Source organism: Petromyzon marinus, chromosome 72 (assembly GCF_048934315.1).
Source record: "Petromyzon marinus isolate PM22_M1 ecotype Great Lakes invasive population chromosome 72, UKy_Petmar_22M1.pri1.0, whole genome shotgun sequence".
Taxonomy (NCBI): domain Eukaryota; kingdom Metazoa; phylum Chordata; class Hyperoartia; order Petromyzontiformes; family Petromyzontidae; genus Petromyzon; species Petromyzon marinus.
Genome location: NC_133738.1, coordinates 678,623 through 700,398, shown reverse-complemented (window position 1 = coordinate 700,398; position 21,776 = coordinate 678,623). Strand labels below are relative to the sequence as shown.

Genomic DNA, 21,776 nt, shown 5'->3' with positions numbered 1-21,776 from the left:
GGAGACGCGTTGAGGTGGAGACACAATGAGTAGGAGACACGTTGAGGTGGAGACACAATGAGGTGGAGACACAATGAGTAGGAGACACGTTGAGGTGGAGACACGTTGAGGTGGAGACACGTTGAGGTGGAGACACAATGAGTAGGAGACACAATGAGTAGGAGACACAATGAGTAAGAGACACGTTGAGTAGGAGTCACAATGAGTAGGAGACACGTTGAGGTGGAGACACGTTGAGGTGGAGACACAATGAGTAGGAGACACAATGAGTAGGAGACACGTTGAGGTGGAGACACAATGAGTAGGAGACACATTGAGTAGGAGACACGTTGAGGTGGAGATTCAATGAGTAGGAGACACATTGAGGTGGAGATTCAATGAGTAGGAGACACAATGAGTAGGAGACACGTTGAGGTGGAGACACGTTGAGGTGGAGACACAATGAGTAGGAGACACGTTGAGGTGGAGACACGTTGAGGTGGAGACACAATGAGTAGGAGACACAATGAGTAGGAGACACAATGAGTAGGAGACACAATGAGTAGGAGACACAATGAGTAGGAGACACAATGAGTAGGAGACACAATGAGTAGGAGACACAATGAGTAGGAGACACGTTGAGGTGGAGACACGTTGAGGTGGAGACACAATGAGTAGGAGACACGTTGAGGTGGAGACACAATGAGTAGGAGACACAATGAGTAGGAGACACAATGAGTAGGAGACACGTTGAGGTGGAGACACAATGAGTAGGAGACACAATGAGTAGGAGACACAATGAGTAGGAGACACAATGAGTAGGAGACACAATGATTAGGAGACACAATGAGTAGAAGACACGTTGAGTAGGAGACATAATGAGTAGGAGACACAATGAGTAGGAGACACAATGAGTAGGAGACACAATGAGTAGGAGACACAATGAGTAGGAGACACGTTGAGTAGGAGACACAATGAGTAGGAGACACAATGAGTAGGAGACACGTTGAGAAGGAGACACGTTGAGGTGGAGACACAATGAGTAGGAGACACAATGAGTAGGAGACACAATGAGTAGGAGACACAATGATTAGGAGACACAATGAGTAGGAGACACAATAAGTAGGAGACACAATGAGTAGGAGACACAATGAGTAGGAGACACAATGAGTAGGAGACACGTTGAGTAGGAGACACAATGAGTAGGAGACACGTTGAGGTGGAGACACAATGAGTAGGAGACACGTTGAGGTGGAGACACGTTGAGGTGGAGACACAATGAGTAGGAGACACAATGAGTAGGAGACACGTTGAGAAGGAGACACGTTGAGGTGGAGACACAATGAGTAGGAGACACGTTGAGGTGGAGACACGTTGAGGTGGAGACACAATGAGTAAGAGACACAATGAGTAGGAGACACAATGAGTAGGAGACACAATGAGTAGGAGACACGTTGAGGTGGAGACACAATGAGTAGGAGACACAATGAGTAGGAGACACAATGAGTAGGAGACACAATGAGTAGGAGACACAATGAGTAGGAGACACATTGAGTAGGAGACACATTGAGTAGGAGACACGTTGAGGTGGAGACACAATGAGTAGGAGACACAATGAGTAGGAGACACAATGAGTAGGAGACGCGTTGAGTAGGAGACACAATGAGTAGGAGACACAATGAGTAGGAGACACGTTGAGTAGGAGACACAATGAGTAGGAGACACAATGAGTAGGAGACACAATGAGTAGGAGACACAATGAGTAGGAGACACATTGAGGTGGAGACACGTTGAGTAGGAGACACAATGAGTAGGAGACACGTTGAGGTGGAGATTCAATGAGTAGGAGACACATTGAGGTGGAGATTCAATGAGTAGGAGACACAATTAGTAGGAGACACAATGATTAGGAGACACAATGAGTAGGAGACACGTTGAGTAGGAGACACGTTGAGGTGGAGACACAATGAGTAGGAGACACAATGAGTAGGAGACACAATGAGTAGGAGACACAATGAGTAGGAGACACAATGAGTAAGAGACACGTTGAGTAGGAGTCACAATGAGTAGGAGACACGTTGAGGTGGAGACACGTTGAGGTGGAGACACAATGAGTAGGAGACACAATGAGTAGGAGACACGTTGAGGTGGAGACACAATGAGTAGGAGACACATTGAGTAGGAGACACGTTGAGGTGGAGATTCAATGAGTAGGAGACACATTGAGGTGGAGATTCAATGAGTAGGAGACACAATGAGTAGGAGACACGTTGAGGTGGAGACACGTTGAGGTGGAGACACAATGAGTAGGAGACACGTTGAGGTGGAGACACGTTGAGGTGGAGACACAATGAGTAGGAGACACAATGAGTAGGAGACACAATGAGTAGGAGACACAATGAGTAGGAGACACAATGAGTAGGAGACACAATGAGTAGGAGACACAATGAGTAGGAGACACAATGAGTAGGAGACACGTTGAGGTGGAGACACGTTGAGGTGGAGACACAATGAGTAGGAGACACGTTGAGGTGGAGACACAATGAGTAGGAGACACAATGAGTAGGAGACACAATGAGTAGGAGACACGTTGAGGTGGAGACACAATGAGTAGGAGACACAATGAGTAGGAGACACAATGAGTAGGAGACACAATGAGTAGGAGACACAATGATTAGGAGACACAATGAGTAGGAGACACGTTGAGTAGGAGACATAATGAGTAGGAGACACAATGAGTAGGAGACACAATGAGTAGGAGACACAATGAGTAGGAGACACAATGAGTAGGAGACACGTTGAGTAGGAGACACAATGAGTAGGAGACACAATGAGTAGGAGACACGTTGAGAAGGAGACACGTTGAGGTGGAGACACAATGAGTAGGAGACACAATGAGTAGGAGACACAATGAGTAGGAGACACAATGATTAGGAGACACAATGAGTAGGAGACACAATAAGTAGGAGACACAATGAGTAGGAGACACAATGAGTAGGAGACACAATGAGTAGGAGACACGTTGAGTAGGAGACACAATGAGTAGGAGACACGTTGAGGTGGAGACACAATGAGTAGGAGACACGTTGAGGTGGAGACACGTTGAGGTGGAGACACAATGAGTAGGAGACACAATGAGTAGGAGACACGTTGAGAAGGAGACACGTTGAGGTGGAGACACGATGAGTAGGAGACACGTTGAGGTGGAGACACGTTGAGGTGGAGACACAATGAGTAAGAGACACAATGAGTAGGAGACACAATGAGTAGGAGACACAATGAGTAGGAGACACGTTGAGGTGGAGACACAATGAGTAGGAGACACAATGAGTAGGAGACACAATGAGTAGGAGACACAATGAGTAGGAGACACAATGAGTAGGAGACACATTGAGTAGGAGACACATTGAGTAGGAGACACGTTGAGGTGGAGACACAATGAGTAGGAGACACAATGAGTAGGAGACACAATGAGTAGGAGACGCGTTGAGTAGGAGACACAATGAGTAGGAGACACAATGAGTAGGAGACACGTTGAGTAGGAGACACAATGAGTAGGAGACACAATGAGTAGGAGACACAATGAGTAGGAGACACAATGAGTAGGAGACACATTGAGGTGGAGACACGTTGAGTAGGAGACACAATGAGTAGGAGACACGTTGAGGTGGAGATTCAATGAGTAGGAGACACATTGAGGTGGAGATTCAATGAGTAGGAGACACAATTAGTAGGAGACACAATGATTAGGAGACACAATGAGTAGGAGACACGTTGAGTAGGAGACACGTTGAGGTGGAGACACAATGAGTAGGAGACACAATGAGTAGGAGACACAATGAGTAGGAGACACAATGAGTAGGAGACACAATGAGTAGGAGACACAATGAGTAGGAGACACAATGAGTAGGAGACACAATGAGTAGGAGACACGTTGAGGTGGAGACACAATGAGTAGGAGACAAGTTGAGTAGGAGACACAATGAGTAGGAGACACAATGAGTAGGATGATGCCACCCTCCACCTCCACCACCACCTCCACCAACAACAACAACCGCCATTCGCCACTAAGTAGCGGTGACATCACCACGACGCTTGTGCCAGGCTATGTGCACCTTGAGGCCACGTGAAGTGTCGAACGCCCGCTGGCAGGAGGTCACGGGGCAGACCCAGGTGCCACGCGTCGACTGACTGAGATGACTGGCTGATGCACCACCTGTGCCCCCTACTGTGCCAACCTGCTGTGCTTTAGCCACCCGGCGCTCTGCTCGTTGTTGTGAGCGTCTCTCCTCCGCCCTCCGTTGTTGTTGGAGGGCGACTGCCTCCAACTGCCCAGTAGCGTCCTTCACGAGCCTCCTCCACAGAGGCCGATCTCGACACCGCTGGTACCAGTCATCAGCAAGTCCACTCAGCTCCACGTCCTCCTGTACCACATCACTTCATCTCTTCTCTAGCCCGTGCCGCACCCGTTTAGCCCCCTACGTGGTCAAAATAGATGTTAAATAATGTGGGAGCCAGACAACATCCCTGTCACACCCCAAGGTGTACAGGGAATGGCTCCGACTCCCAGCCACGTATTTTTACCCAGGCCCGCTCACCATCATGACGGTCCTTAATGATCGTGAGCAGAAGGTCAGGGACTCTAAAAGCACAAAGCACAACCCAGAGCCCAGGCCTACTGATTGTATCATAGGCCTTGACCAGGTCAATATTGCAGAGATGTAGGTCTTGTTGGAATTCCCTACACCTCTGCTGTAGCAGACGGACAGAAAATATGGCATCTGTGCAGGACCGCCCTTTCCAGAAATCGCATTGGGGCTCCGCAAGCCTCTCCTCAGCGTGCCTGGAGAGGCGATGTTGAATAATCCTTGCCAGGACCTTTCCCGGCACACTGAGGAGTGAGATGCCCCTGTTGTTGGTACAGTCTGTGCGGTCCCCCTTCTTAAAGAGGGGGACCCCTAGGGCATCCTTCCAGTCCTGTGGAACCCATCCAGTGGCCCAGACTGTTGTTATCATGTCATAGAGGGCAGTCTTTGCACAAACACCACCCTCCCTCAGCATTTCGCTTGGGAGATCATCTCTGTCCAGTGCCTCTCCTGGTCTCAGACTCCGAATCGCCCTCAGTTCTTCCTCAACAGATGGCACCTCAGCCAGCCACTCACAGGGGGTGACTTCTTCCAATATTTGAGGCACCGCAGCCTCAGCAGGGTCATCCCCACTTTGTCCCACGTTGTTATCCTGGCTGAGGGATGTCCCCTCCCCCAGGACCTCACAGAAATGCTCAGCAAATCTGTAAACCTGTTTCCGGGCGTCGGAGATTGGATCACCGTTCTTTCCCCTAATGATGGTAATAGGTGTGGTGCTGCAGGTTACTTTTTTAATGGAATTAAAGAGCGATTTGTGATCGCGGGCCACTGAGGCAGACTCCATCTCCTCAGCAACCCGCGACCACCACCCATTGTAGCAGCACCTCACGGCTCTCTGAACCTCCGAGCGAAGGCTGCGGTAAGCCTCCTCATTCTCCGATATGGGATGCTGTAGCCGATGAGAGTGGGCCTGTCGCTTTTTCTCAGCCAGCTTGAACACCTCCTGTCAGCCAGGGTCTCTATGGCGGTCTGGACCGCATACCCAAAGCAGCCATTGCAACTGCATGAGTCACAGTCCTAAACCTCGCCCATTTACCCTCGACATCAGGAGGAGTCGGGGACGATGCCAATCCCAGCCGCAAGCGATGATTAAATTCTCGCTTGCAACTTTCATCAGCTAGCTGAGACCATGCCACGAAGGGTTTGAATGGAATCCTGGGTGTACACCCACCACCATAGTGGAAGAATGGCAGGCGCATCTTACAGATGACAAGTCGATAGTCAGTGGGCAGATCAGCTCCACGGTAGGTCGTGGTGTCAAGGACATGGGCTCGCATCTGCTGGTCCGTCACTATGTAGTCCAGCAGATGTTTTTGCTTGGACCCGGCATGCATCCATGATGTTGTGTGGATACGCCGATGCCGGAAAAGCATGTTGGTAATTACAAGCCCATGGGCTGCACAAAAATCTAGCAGCCTCCTGCCGTTGTTATTGAGCTGATCTGGCCCATGCCCTCCAATCACTCCAGACCATGTGCCAGTATCATGACCAACTCGGGCATTGAAGTCTCCAATGACTCTATCCCGAAGGGCCACATTAGCCAGCACCTGTGTCAGGAGGTCATAGAAGGCATCTGACTCATCGGCTTTGCCTGCATCCCTCCACGGATGTTCGTCTTCGGTGGGAGCATAAGCAACCAAGACCACCACTCCTCGCCTCCGGTTGATGGGAAGGCGAGCCCAAAGTAGCCTGGGGCTTACAGCTTCCCACACCTCACTGCCACGCTCCCACGCCCCCTTCATTCTTTTGTTCAGAAGAACAGCCACTCCCTGTTGTTTGGCAGCCTCCTGCCCCGAGTAGAGGACTGTCCACCCCTCATGGTGGCAGGAGCCACAGCCGGTCCACCGGACCTCCTGAACGCCGCAGAGATCCAGGCGGTACCGGTCCAGCTCCCGACAGAGGAGCGGCAGCCTCTCCTCCGCAAGCGAGCGTTCGAACATTCCACGTGGCCACCCGCAGTGGCTTTTTTGTTGTTTCTGGAGGAGCCCCCCCGCGAGGGTAGAGATTCAGTCTCCTGGCTCCGCCAAACGGTGGTTTTGGCCAGGAGACGTCACGGACGCCTGTCCCCCCCCCCCCCCCCCCCCACCCCGGGGTCTCAGGCACAAGCTTCGTTGGATATTTATCTCGTGGTTTAGCGGTAATCCATTGAAGGTGTAGGGGGTTACCGGCCCCTCGCACCCGTCCAGAGCACCCTTTCGGCCGCTTTGCTGGTCACAGACGCCATGAGGGGGGAGGAAAGGCCAATCGGAATTGGCCCTCTCCGTCCCCCCCCCCCCCCCCCCCACGGCACTGCCCACGACAGCATTGCCCATCCACCACCACCACCACCGCCACCACCGCCACCACCACCACCACCAACCACCCCCACCACCACCGCCACCACCACCACCACCCCCACCACCACCGCCGCCACCACCACCACCACCACCGCCACCGCCGCCACCACCACCACCACCACCGCCACCGCCGCCACCGCCGCCTCACCGCCCCCGGCTGTCCTGCAGCTGCTCCAGCTCCGCCTGGAGCTGTTTCTGCGCCGCGTCCGGACAGCGTTCCCCGGGGGGCCGACCCCGACGGGCCTCCAGCCGGGCCCGGCACACCGCCAGCGGTGCCTCCAGGCCACCGAGGGACTCGGCCAGGCGACGCAGAGATTCCTCCTGAAGGGACATCGCCTCCATCGTCTGGGGGAGGGATGGGGCGGGGGGGGTGATGGTTACCGGTGTGAGAGTCTCACCTGTGTAGAGGGTTTCACGGGACACGGAGGCGGTGGGAGTAGAGGCAGCGCTGTTTATTCAGCTTCGCGGGGGGTTACACTGGAAGGGGTAACGGCCCCTTCACCCGTACACTCGCTGGGACACCCCCTAGGCTATCGGCCTAACTCCTGTGTCCCCAGTTCCTCCAGCTACAGGCGCTAGAGTTGTAGCGGGTTATACGGGACACGGTGGAGTAGAGGCAGCGCTGTTTATTCAGCTTCGCGGGGGGTTACACTGGAAGGGGTAACGGCCCCTTCACCCGTACACTCACTGGGACACTCCCTAGGCTCTCGGCCTAACTCCAATTTGCTCCCAGTTCCTCCAGCTACAGGCGCTAGAGTTGCGGCGGGTTTCACGGGACACGGAGGCGGTGGAGTAGAGGCACCGCTGTTTATTCAGCTTCGCGGGGGGGTTACACTGAGAAGGGGTAACGGCCCCTTCACCCGTACACTCGCTGGGACACCCCCTAGGCTATCGGCCTAACTCCTGTGTCCCCAGTTCCTCCAGCTACAGGCGCTAGAGGGAGGCTACCTGACCTGGCCCTGGTCATGGCACGGGTCACGGTACACCCCACCAACCACACCGACCCTTAAAAGGGCTCCGGGCTCCGAGGCTCTGGGGCCGCACCGCCGGCCCTAACGAGGGCGGCGTTCAGGGGGGTCCCAGGGTCTAGCTAGCCGGCCTTCCGTCTTCACCGGTTCTTCACTATTGGCCCCAATGCTTTGCCCCCAGATCTCCGGCTCCCACGCCCTTGATAGCCGTACACCATTTCGATTTAAAGCTTTCGTGACTGCAATGATTAATCTTCTTTGGTTCTTTCGGTAAAGTCACGTAGAATGATAATAAAATAATAAATTGATAAAATAAAATAACAATAATATTCTCACGACGTTTCGGCCACAACACAAGCGGCCTTCATCAGGTGAAGGGACGAGACTGTCTGGTAGGACAGCGCTGGAGTGAAAGAGCCACGTTCAGATCACGACCTTTAAGCTGTGTGAGAGGAAACAAAGCGCCTTAGAGTCGCGGCATCTCTTCAGAAAGGTGAGAGACTCGATTAGTTGAGCCTTCTTATCCCGGAGTCTGTTGAATGATCTTAAGGATGTGTGGAATCCCTCCCCGTAGAGGGGGTTAAATTTCGATTTAAAGCTTTCGTGACTGCAATGATTCATCTTCTTTGGTTCTTTCGGTAAAGTCACGTGTTGTGGCCAAAACGTCGTGAGAATATTATTGTGTTCTTTTATTTTATCAATTTATTATTTTATTCTCATTCTACGTGACTTTACCGAAAGAACCAAAGAAGATGAATCATTGCAGTCACGAAAGCTTTAAATCGAAATTTAACAGACTCCAGGATAAGAAGGCTCAACTAATCGAGTCTCTCACCTTTCTGAAGAGATGCCGCGACTCTAAGGCGCTTTGTTTCCTCTCACAGAGCTTAAAGGTCGTGATCTGAACGTGGCTCTTTCACTCCAGCGCTGTCCTACCAGACAGTCTCGTCCCTTCACCTGATGAAGGCGGCTTGTGTTGTGGCCGAAACGTCGTGAGAATATTATTGTGTTATTTTATTTTATCAATTTATTATTTTATTCTCATTCTACGTGACTTTACCGAAAGAACCAAATAAGCCGTACACCACTGATGGCGGGGCTATAGCGGACGTGGTTGTAGTCACCATGGTGTGGCTGTGTGTTACCTTAACACACACTGTGTTACATTCCTACACTGTGTGTTACATTAACACACTGTGTTACATTCCTACACTGTGTGTGTTACATTAACACATTGTGTGTTACATTAACACACTGTGTGTTACATTAACACACTGTGTGTTATATTAACACACTGTGTGTTACATTCCTACACTATGTGTTACATTAACACACTGTGTTACATTCCCACACACTGTGTTACATTAACACACTGTGTTACATTAACACACTGTGTTACATTCCCACACACTGTGTTACATTAACACATTGTGTTACATTCACACACTGTGTTACATTCCTGCACTGTGTTACATTCCTACACTGTGTGTTACATTCACACACTGTGTGTTACCTTAACACACTGTGTTACATTAACACACTGTGTTACATTCACACACTGTGTGTTACATTCCCACACTGTGTGTTACATTCACACACTGTGCGTTACCTTAACACACTGTGTTATATTCCCACACTGTGTGTTACATTAACACACTGTGTGTTACATTAACACATTGTGTTACATTAACACACTGTGTTACATTCACACACTGTGTGTTACATTCCTACACTGTGTTACATTCCCACACTGTGTTACATTAACACACTGTGTTACATTCCCACACTGTGTGTTACATTCACACACTGTGTTACATTCACACACTGTGTGTTACCTTAACACACTGTGTTACATTCCCACACTGTGTTACATTCACACACTGTGTTACATTCACACACTGAGTTACATTCACACACTGTGTTACATTCACACACTGTGTGTTATATTCCTACACTGTGTTACAATAGCGCACTGTGTTACACTAACACACTGTGTTACATTCAGACACTGTGTTACATTAACACACTGTGTTACATTCCCACACTGTGTTACATTCCCACACTGTGTTACTTTAACACACTGTGTGTTACATTAACACAGTGTCTTACATTCCTACACTGTGTTACATTCCCACACTGTGGGTTACATTAACACACTGTATTACATTCCCACACTGTGTTACATCAACACACTGTGTTACATTCACACACTGTGTGTTACATTCCTACACTGTGTTACATTCACACACTGTGTTACATTCCCACACTGTGTGTTACATTAACACACTGTGTTACATTCCCACACTGTGTTACATTGACACACTGTGTGTTACATTCCTACACTGTGTTACATTCCCACACTGTGTTACATTCACACACTGTGTTACATTCACACACTGTGTTACATTCACACACTGTGTTACATTCACACACTGTGTTACATTCACACACTGTGTTACATTTAGACACTGTGTGTTACATTCCTACACTGTGTTACATTAACACACTGTGTTACATTCACACACTGTGTTACATTCACAAACTGTGCTACATGCACACACTGTGTGTTACATTAACACACTGTGTTACCTTCCTACACTGTGTTACATTCCTACACTGTGTGTTACATTAACACACTGTGTTACATTCACACACTGTGTTACATTCACACACTGTGTTACATTCCTACACTGTGTGTTACATTAACACACTGTGTTACATTCCCACACTGTGTTACATTAACACACTGTGTGTTACATTCACACATTGTGTTACATTCCTACACTGTGTGTTACATTAACACACTGTGTTACATTCACACACTGTGTTACATTAACACACTGTGTTACATTCCTACACTGTGTTACATTCACACACTCTGTTACATTCACACACTGTGTTACATTCCCACACTGTGTTACATTAACACACTGTGTTACATTCACACACTGTGTTACATTAACACACTGTGTTACATTCACACACTGTGTTACATTCAGACACTGTGTTACATTAACACACTGTGTGTTACATTCCTACACTGTGTTACATTCACACACAGTGTGTTACATTAACACACTGTGTTACATTCCCAGACTGTGTTACATTCCCACACTGTGTTACATTCACACACTGTGTTACATTCCTACACTATGTGCTACATTAACACACTGTGTTACATTCCCATACTGTGTTACATTCACACACTGTGTTACATTCACACACTGTGTGTGTTACATTCACACACTGTGCTACATTCACACACTGTGTTACATTCCCACACTGTGTTACATGCACACACTGTGTTACATTCCTACACTATGTGTTACATTAACACACTGTGTTACATTCCCACACTGTGTTACATTCACACACTGTGGTACCTCAACACACAGTGTGTTACATTAACACACTGTGTGTTAAGGTAACCCACACACACTGTGTGACCTTAACACACACTGTGTGTGTTACATTAACACACACACAGTGTGTGTGCACCGCGAGACTCTCCCCACCCCGTACCCAGCCCCCTCACCTGTGCCAGGGCCTCCTCCGTGCGCCGTTTGCTCTCCCTGGCCGCGCTCACCGCGGCCGCGAGGGCCCGCCCTGTGGCTCGCCCCTGGCTCCGAGCGTCCTCCTGGGCCCTGCCGAGGGCACCCAGGGCCAGGGCGAGCAGCGACTCGCCGGCCCGCACCGCCAGCGACGCTCGCGAGGCCAGAGACTCGCAGGACGAACGCCACGACTGCACGCTGACGCTGGGTGTGGGTTCGTAGCAAAGTGTCACGTTGACAGAAGGCGAAAAACACGTTTTCATCTGGAGCTTTCCGTGGCTGCAGTAATTCGCATCCTCAGCTCTCTCTCGGTGAAGCCACGTTGAATTGGAAACAGCCGACACGTCGGCCGTGGCGGACCGCTGTTACAATTCAGTGGGCTCACACGACACTGACTTCTCCAAGACGGAGGTTCTCTGCAAGCCGTCTGGCTACGGTGAGAGATTCGTTCATGAGGCTATCCACATATACAAACACGGAGACAATTTCAACCGGGAAGATGGATTCTGGGCTTAGCAATCATTGGAAGGATTTGATAAATCATTTGGGGGTCTTAATTGATTGTTCACGCTTACGTTAAGCCATCTGGCTACCATGAGAGATTCGTTCATGAGGCTATCCACATATACAAGCACGGAGACAATTTCAACCGGGAAGATGGATTCTGGGCTTTAGCAATCATTGGAAGGATTTGATAAATCATTTGGGGGTCTTAATTGATTGTTCACGCTTACGTTAAGCCATCTGGCTACCATGAGAGATTCGTTCATGAGGCTATCCACACATACAAGCACGGAGACAATTTCAACCGGGAAGATGGATTCTGGGCTTAGCAATCATTGGAAGGATTTGATAAACCATTTGGGGTCTTAATTGATTGTTCACGCTTACGGTGGCTTTCAGACAGCATACATTAATTTTTCGTCTCCCCCCCCTCCTCTTTTCAGAACATAGATGGACTCGTCCATCTAAACAAACTGTCAAATCGCTCTCCGTGGTGCTAACGTTTTTAAAAAAATAAATAAACACAAACACCGCTCAAAATAAATAAATAAACCTCCACTTCTTTCAAATGTTTCTTGCCATTGGTCTTTTCACACCTGATGACGACCGTTTGCGTTACGGTCGAAACGTCGTGATAATTTTTATTGTTTCATATATATATATTTTTCTAACATTTTACTGTTTCCCTTCGACGTGGTGACTTTAGCGAAAGAGCTAAGAATGTAAAAAGACGAAACAGTTCCACTGCCTTAGCCCTACACCGGTGGTGTTGTCGAAGAGTGAATCCACGACATTTACAGTTTCAGTAGTACTGTGACGTTTCGCTGGTAATTACATCCCCAGCATCAGCGGGCAAATTCGCCAGAATTCTGGTAATTACATCCCCAGCATCTTCGGGCAAATTCGTCAGAATTCTGGTAATTACATCCAGCGTCATGGGGCAAGTTCGCCAGAATTCTGGTAATTACATCCAGCATCATGGGGCAAATTCGCCAGAATTCTGGTAATTACATCCAGCGTCATGGGGCAAATTCGCCAGAATTATGGTAATTACATCCCCAGCGTCATGGGGCAAATTCGCCAGAATTCTGGTAATTACATCCCCAGCGTCATTGGGCAAATTCGCCAGAATTCTGGTAATTACATCCAGCGTCATGGGGCAAATTCGCCAGAATTCTGGTAATTACATCCCCAGCATCATGGGGCAAATTCGCCAGAATTCTGGTAATTACATCCCCAGCATCATGGGGCAAATTCGCCAGAATTCTGGTAATTACATCCAGCATCATCGGGCAAATTCGCCAGAATTCTGGTAATTACATCCAGCATCTTCGGCAAATTCGCCAGAATTCTGGTAATTACATCCAGCATCTTGGGCAAATTCGCCAGAATTCTGGTAATTACATCCCCAGCATCATCGGGCAAATTCGCCAGAATTCTGGTAATTACATCCAGCGTCATCGGGCAAATTCGCCAGAATTCTGGTAATTACATCCAGCATCTTCGGGCAAATTCGCCAGAATTCTGGTAATTACATCCAGCGTCATGGGGCAAATTCGCCAGAATTCTGGTAATTACATCCAGCATCATCGGGCAAATTCGCCAGAATTCTGGTAATTACATCCAGCATCATCGGGCAAATTCGCCAGAATTCTGGTAATTACATCCAGCGTCATGGGGCAAATTAGCCAGAATTCTGGTAATTACATCCAGCGTCATGGGGCAAATTCGCCAAAATTCTGGTAATTACATCCAGCGTCATCGGGCAAATTCGCCAGAATTCTGGTAATTACATCCAGCGTCATGGGGCAAATTCGCCAGAATTCTGGTAATTACATCCCCAGCATCATCGGGCAAATTCTGGTAATTACATCCAGCATCATCGGGCAAATTAACCAGAATTCTGGTCATTACATCCAGCATCATCGGGCAAATTCGCCAGAATTCTGGTAATTACATCCAGCATCATGGGGCAAATTCACTAGAATTCTGGTAATTACATCCAGCATCTTCGGGCAAATTCGCCAGAATTCTGGTAATTACATCCAGCATCATCGGGCAAATTCGCCAGAATTCTGGTAATTACATCCAGCGTCATGGGGCAAATTCGCCAGAATTCTGGTATTTACATCCAGCATCATCGGGCAAATTCGCCAGAATTCTGGTAATTACATCCAGCATCATGGGGCAAATTCACCAGAATTCTGGTAATTACATCCCCAGCATCATGGGGCAAATTCGCCAGAATTCTGGTAATTACATCCCCAGCATCATGGGGCAAATTCGCCAGAATTCTGATAATTACATCCCCAGCATCATGGGGCAAATTCGCCAGAATTCTGGTAATTACATCCAGCATCTTCGGGCAAATTCGCCAGAATTCTGATAATTACATCCAGCATCATGGGGCAAATTCACCAGAATTCTGGTAATTACATCCCCAGCATCATGCGGCAAATTCACCAGAATTCTGGTAATTACATCCCCAGCATCATGGGGCAAATTCGCCAGAATTCTGGTAATTACATCCAGCATCATCGGGCAAATTCGCCAGAATTCTGGTAATTACATCCAGCATCTTCGGGCAAATTCGCCAGAATTCTGGTAATTACATCCAGCATCATGGGGCAAATTCGCCAGAATTCTGGTAATTACATCCAGCATCATGGGGCAAATTCGCCAGAATTCTGGTAATTTCATCCAGCATCATCGGGCAAATTCGCCAGAATTCTGGTAATTACATCCAGCATCTTCGGGCAAATTCGCCAGAATTCTGGTAATTACATCCAGCATCATGGGGCAAATTCGCCAGAATTCTGGTAATTACATCCAGCATCATGGGGGAAATTCGCCAGAATTCTGGTAATTACATCCAGCATCATCGGGCAAATTCGCCAGAATTCTGGTAATTATATCCCCAGCATCATCGGGCAAATTCGCCAGAATTCTGGTAATTACATCCAGCATCATGGGGCAAATTCGCCAGGATTCTGGTAATTACATCCAGCGTCATCGGGCAAATTCGCCAGAATTCTGGTAATTACATCCAGCATCTTCGGCAAATTCGCCAGAATTCTGGTAATTACATCCAGCATCTTGGGCAAATTCGCCAGAATTCTGGTAATTACATCCCCAGCATCATCGGGCAAATTCGCCAGAATTCTGGTAATTACATCCAGCGTCATCGGGCAAATTCGCCAGAATTCTGGTAATTACATCCAGCATCTTCGGGCAAATTCGCCAGAATTCTGGTAATTACATCCAGCGTCATGGGGCAAATTCGCCAGAATTCTGGTAATTACATCCAGCATCTTCGGGCAAATTCGCCAGAATTCTGGTAATTACATCCAGCATCATGGGGCAAATTCGCCAGAATTCTGGTAATTACATCCAGCATCATGGGGGAAATTCGCCAGAATTCTGGTAATTACATCCAGCATCATCGGGCAAATTCGCCAGAATTCTGGTAATTATATCCCCAGCATCATCGGGCAAATTCGCCAGAATTCTGGTAATTACATCCAGCATCATGGGGCAAATTCGCCAGGATTCTGGTAATTACATCCAGCGTCATCGGGCAAATTCGCCAGAATTCTGGTAATTACATCCAGCATCTTCGGCAAATTCGCCAGAATTCTGGTAATTACATCCAGCATCTTGGGCAAATTCGCCAGAATTCTGGTAATTACATCCCCAGCATCATCGGGCAAATTCGCCAGAATTCTGGTAATTACATCCAGCGTCATCGGGCAAATTCGCCAGAATTCTGGTAATTACATCCAGCATCTTCGGGCAAATTCGCCAGAATTCTGGTAATTACATCCAGCGTCATGGGGCAAATTCGCCAGAATTCTGGTAATTACATCCAGCATCATCGGGCAAATTCGCCAGAATTCTGGTAATTACATCCAGCATCATCGGGCAAATTCGCCAGAATTCTGGTAATTACATCCAGCGTCATGGGGCAAATTAGCCAGAATTCTGGTAATTACATCCAGCGTCATGGGGCAAATTCGCCAAAATTCTGGTAATTACATCCAGCGTCATCGGGCAAATTCGCCAGAATTCTGGTAATTACATCCAGCGTCATGGGGCAAATTCGCCAGAATTCTGGTAATTACATCCCCAGCATCATCGGGCAAATTCTGGTAATTACATCCAGCATCATCGGGCAAATTAACCAGAATTCTGGTCATTACATCCAGCATCATCGGGCAAATTCGCCAGAATTCTGGTAATTACATCCAGCATCATGGGGCAAATTCACTAGAATTCTGGTAATTACATCCAGCATCTTCGGGCAAATTCGCCAGAATTCTGGTAATTACATCCAGCATCATCGGGCAAATTCGCCAGAATTCTGGTAATTACATCCAGCGTCATGGGGCAAATTCGCCAGAATTCTGGTATTTACATCCAGCATCATCGGGCAAATTCGCCAGAATTCTGGTAATTACATCCAGCGTCATGGGGCAAATTCACCAGAATTCTGGTAATTACATCCCCAGCATCATGGGGCAAATTCGCCAGAATTCTGGTAATTACATCCCCAGCATCATGGGGCAAATTCGCCAGAATTCTGATAATTACATCCCCAGCATCATGGGGCAAATTCGCCAGAATTCTGGTAATTACATCCAGCATCTTCGGGCAAATTCGCCAGAATTCTGATAATTACATCCAGCATCATGGGGCAAATTCACCAGAATTCTGGTAATTACATCCCCAGCATCATGCGGCAAATTCACCAGAATTCTGGTAATTACATCCCCAGCATCATGGGGCAAATTCGCCAGAATTCTGGTAATTACATCCAGCATCATCGGGCAAATTCGCCAGAATTCTGGTAATTACATCCAGCATCTTCGGGCAAATTCGCCATAATTCTGGTAATTACATCCAGCATCATGGGGCAAATTCGCCAGAATTCTGGTAATTACATCCAGCATCATGGGGCAAATTCGCCAGAATTCTGGTAATTTCATCCAGCATCATCGGGCAAATTCGCCAGAATTCTGGTAATTACATCCAGCATCTTCGGGCAAATTCGCAGAATTCTGGTAATTACATCCAGCATCATGGGGCAAATTCGCCAGAATTCTGGTAATTACATCCAGCATCATGGGGGAAATTCGCCAGAATTCTGGTAATTACATCCAGCATCATCGGGCAAATTCGCCAGAATTCTGGTAATTATATCCCCAGCATCATCGGGCAAATTCGCCAGAATTCTGGTAATTACATCCAGCATCATGGGGCAAATTCGCCAGGATTCTGGTAATTACATCCAGCGTCATCGGGCAAATTCGCCAGAATTCTGGTAATTACATGCAGAGTCATGGGGCAAATTCGCCAGAATTCTGGTAATTACATCCAGCATCATGGGGCAAATTCGCCAGAATTCTGGTAATTACATCCAGCATCATGGGGCAAATTCGCCAGAATTCTGGTAATTACTTCCAGCATCATCAGGCAAATTCACCAGAATTCTGATAATTACATCCAGCATCATGGGGCAAATTCGCCAGAATTCTGGTAATTACATCCAGCATCATGGGGCAAATTCGCCAGAATTCTGGTAATTACATCCAGTATCTTCGGGCAAATTCGCCAGAATTCTAGTAATTACATCCAGCATCATGGGGCAAATTCGCCAGGATTCTGGTAATTACATCCAGCATTATGGGGCAAATTTGCCAGAATTCTGGTAATTACATCCAGCATCATCGGGCAAATTCAGCAGAATTCTGGTAATTACATCCAGCATCATGGGGCAAATTCGCCAGAATTCTGGTATTTACATCCCCAGCATCATCGGCAAATTCGCCAGAATTCTGGTAATTACATCCCCAGCATCATGGGGCAAATTCGCCAGAATTCTGGTAATTACATCCAGCATCATGGGGCAAATTCGCCAGAATTCTGGTAATTACATCCAGCATCATGGGGCAAATTCGCCAGGATTCTGGTAATTACATCCAGCATCATGGGGCAAATTCGCCAGAATTCTGGTAATTACATCCAGCATCATGGGGCAAATTCGCCAGAATTCTGGTAATTACATCCAGCATCATCGGGCAAATTCGCCAGAATTCTGGTAATTACATCCAGCATCATGGGGCAAATTCGCCAGGATTCTGGTAATTACATCCAGCATCATGGGGCAAATTCGCCAGAATTCTGGTAATTACATCCAGCATCTTCGGGCAAATTCGTCAGAATTCTGGTAATTACATCCCCAGCATCATCGGGCAAATTCGCCAGAATTCTGGTAATTACTTCCAGCATCATGGGGCAAATTCGCCAGAATTCTGGTAATTACATCCAGCATCATGGGGCAAATTCGCCAGAATTCTGGTAATTACATCCAGCATCATGGGGCAAATTCACCAGAATTCTGGTAATTACATCCCCAGCATCATAGGGCAAATTCGCCAGAATTCTGGTAATTACATCCAGCATCATGGGGCAAATTCACCAGGATTCTGGTATTTACATCCCCAGCATCATCGGGCAAATTCGCCAGAATTCTGGTAATTACATCCCCAGCATCATGGGGCAAATTCGCCAGAATTCTGGTAATTACATCCAGCATCATCGGGCAAATTTACCAGAATTCTGGTAATTACATCCCCAGCATCATGGGGCAAATTCGCCAGAATTCTGGTAATTACATCCAGCATCATGGGGCAAATTCGCCAGAATTCTGGTAATTACATCCAGCATCTTCGGGCAAATTCACCAGAATTCTGGTAATTACATCCAGCGTCATGGGGCAAATTCGCCAGAATTCTGGTAATTACATCCAGCATCTTCGGGCAAATTCGCCAGAATTCTGGTAATTACATCCAGCATCATGGGGCAAATTCGCCAGAATTCTGGTAATTACATCCAGCATCATCGGGCAAATTCGCCAGAATTCTGGTAATTACATCCAGCATCAAGGGGCAAATTCGCCAGAATTCTGGTAATTACATCCCCAGCATCATCGGGCAAATTCGCCATCTGTCAACGTTGTGGATTCACTCTTCGACAACACCATCGGTGTGGGGCTAAAGCAATGGAACTAATTTTGTCTTTTGTCAACGTGCCCCTTTTTTTTGCTGACTGGCCGTGTCGGGTGGTGGAGGGTTATGACACATTTATAAATAACGCGATCTAGCCCAAAACACCTTCATTATAATATTGTTAAACTGGGTGGAGATGTTGACTACCTCGCCCGGTACGCAGGATGACTGTGAACCACCCCGTGGAGATGTTGACTACCTCGCCAGGTACGCAGGATGACTGTCAATCACCTACTCACTCAGTAACTCGCTCAGTCACTCACTCAGTCACTCACTCAGCTACTCGCTCACTCACTCGCTCAGTCACTTACTAAGTCACTCGCTCAGTCACTTACTCAGTCACTCGCTCAGTCACTCACTCACTCAGTCACTTACTCAGTCACTCGCTCAGTCACCCACTCAGTCACTTGCTCACTCACTCGCTCAGTCACTTACTCAGTCACTCGCTCAGCCACCCACTCAGTCAACCGCTCAGTCACTTACTCACTTAGTCACCCACTCACTCACTCACTCACCCACCCACTCACTCAGTCACTCACCCACTCACTCACTCACTCACCCACTTACTCACTCACTCACCCACTCACTCACTCAGCCACTCACTCACTCACTCACCCACTCACCCACTCACTCACTCACCTACTTACTAACTCACTCACTCACACGCACACTCACCCACTCACTAACCCACCCACTCCCTCACCCACCCACCCACTCCCTCACCCACTCACTCACTCACCCACTCACTCACCCACCCACTCCCTCACACACACCCACCCACTCCCTCACACACACCCACCCACTCACCCACCCACCCACCCACTCACCCACTCACTCACTCACCCACTCACTCACCCACCCATTCACTCACTCACTCACTCACCCACTCACTCACTCACCCACCCACTCACTCACCCACCCACTTACTCACCCACTCACTCACCCCCTCACCCACCCACTCACTCACCCCCTCACCCACCCACTCACTCACCCCCTCACCCACCCACTCACTCACCCCCTCACCCATCCACTCACCCACCCACCCACTCACTCACCCACTCACTCACCCATCCACTCACCCACCCACTCACTCACCCACCCACTCACTCACCCCCTCACCCACCCACTCACTCACCCCCTCACCCACCCACTCACTCACCCACCCACCCACCCACTCACCCACCCACTCACCCCCTCACTCACTCACCCACCCACTCAGTCACTCACCCACTCACCCACCCACTCACTCACCCCCTCACTCAATCACCCCCTCACCCACTCACTCACCCACCCACTCACCCACCCACTCACTCACCCCCTCACCCACCCACTCACTCACCCCCTCACCCACCCACTCACTCACCCACCCACCCACCCACTCACCCACCCACTCACCCCCTCACTCACTCACCCACCCACTCAGTCACTCACCCACTCACCCACCCACTCACTCACCCCCTCACTCAATCACCCCCTCACCCACTCACTCACCCACCCACTCACTCACTCACCCACCCACTCACCCACCCACTCACCCCCTCACCCACTCACTCACCCACCCACTCACCCCCTCACTCACTCACCCACCCACCCACTCACTCACTCGCCCTCTGCTCCACCGCTGCCCTCCACGTTGTTGGTGGCTGTGGCTGTGTTGTCGGCGTCGGCGAGGCGAACGAGTCGCGAGTTGTTGTGCAGGAGACCGCACGCCTCGTCAATGGCCTGAGCCTCAGCCTTGCGCCTCGAGTCGGCCCGCAGGTGGAACTCTACAGAGCGATTCACTCTGTGGGTGTGTGGGTGGGGAGGGTGGGTGGGGAGGGTGCGTGGGTGTGTGAGTGGGTGGGTGTGTGGGTGAGTGAGTGGGTGGGTGAGTGAGTGGGTGAGTGAGTGAGTGGGTGAGTGGGTAGGTGAGTGGGTGAGTGAGTGGGTGGGTGAGTGGGTGGGTGGGGAGGGTGGGTGGGTGGGTGAGTGGGTGGGTGGATGAGTGGGTGGGTGAGTCAGTGAGTGAGTGGGTGGGTGAGTGGGTGAGTGGGTGTGTGAGTGGGTGGGTGAGTGGGTGGGTGAGTGGGTGAGTGAGTGAGTGGGTGAGTGAGTGGGTGAGTGAGTGGGTGGGTGGGTGAGTGTGTGGGTGAGTGGGTGAGTGAGTGGGTGGGTGGGTGAGTGGGTGGGTGAGTGAGTGAGTGGGTGGGTGAGTGGGTGGGTGGGTGGGTGAGTGGGTGGGTGGGTGAGTGAGTGTGTGTGTGGGTGAGTGGGTGAGTGAGTGGATGGGTGGGTGAGTGGGTGGGTGAGTGGGTGAGTGGGTGGGTGAGTGGGTGGGTGGGTGAGTGGGTGGGTGTGTGGGTGGAGAGTGTGGGTGGGTGGGTGTGTGGGTGGAGAGTGTGGGTGGGTGGGTGGGGAGTGTGGGTGGGGAGGGTGGGTGTGTGTGTGTGTGGGTGGGGAGTGGGTTGGCACAGTAGGGGGCACAGGTGGTGCATCAGTCATCTCAGTCAGTCGACCCGTGGCACCTGCTGGGTCTGCCCCGTGGCCTCCTGCCAGCGGGCGTTCGACACTTCACGTGGCCTCAGGGTGCACATAGCCTGGCACAAGCGTCGTGGTGACGTCACCGCCACATAGTGGCGAATGGCGGTTGTTGTTGTTGTTGTTGTGTGGGTGTGTGTGTGTGGGTGGGTGTGTGGGTGGGTGTGTGTGTGGGTGGGTGGTGTGGATGGGTGTGTGTGTGGGTGAG

The 21,776-nt window shown here is 49.4% G+C and overlaps 1 protein-coding gene across 1 annotated transcript in view; it reads right to left on the bottom strand.

Moving 5' to 3' along the window:
• LOC142906914 (tektin-1-like) overlaps positions 1 to 21,776 on the bottom strand; it is a 44,391-nt gene that overhangs the window by 3,914 nt on the left and 18,701 nt on the right. The window contains exons 5-7 of the mRNA XM_076055628.1: positions 20,655 to 20,834; positions 11,465 to 11,684; positions 7,110 to 7,306 (exon numbers count right to left, since the gene is read on the bottom strand). Of these exons, the coding sequence (XP_075911743.1) occupies positions 7,110 to 7,306; positions 11,465 to 11,684; positions 20,655 to 20,834 (597 nt within the window). The remainder of the gene's footprint in view (positions 1 to 7,109; positions 7,307 to 11,464; positions 11,685 to 20,654; positions 20,835 to 21,776) is intronic.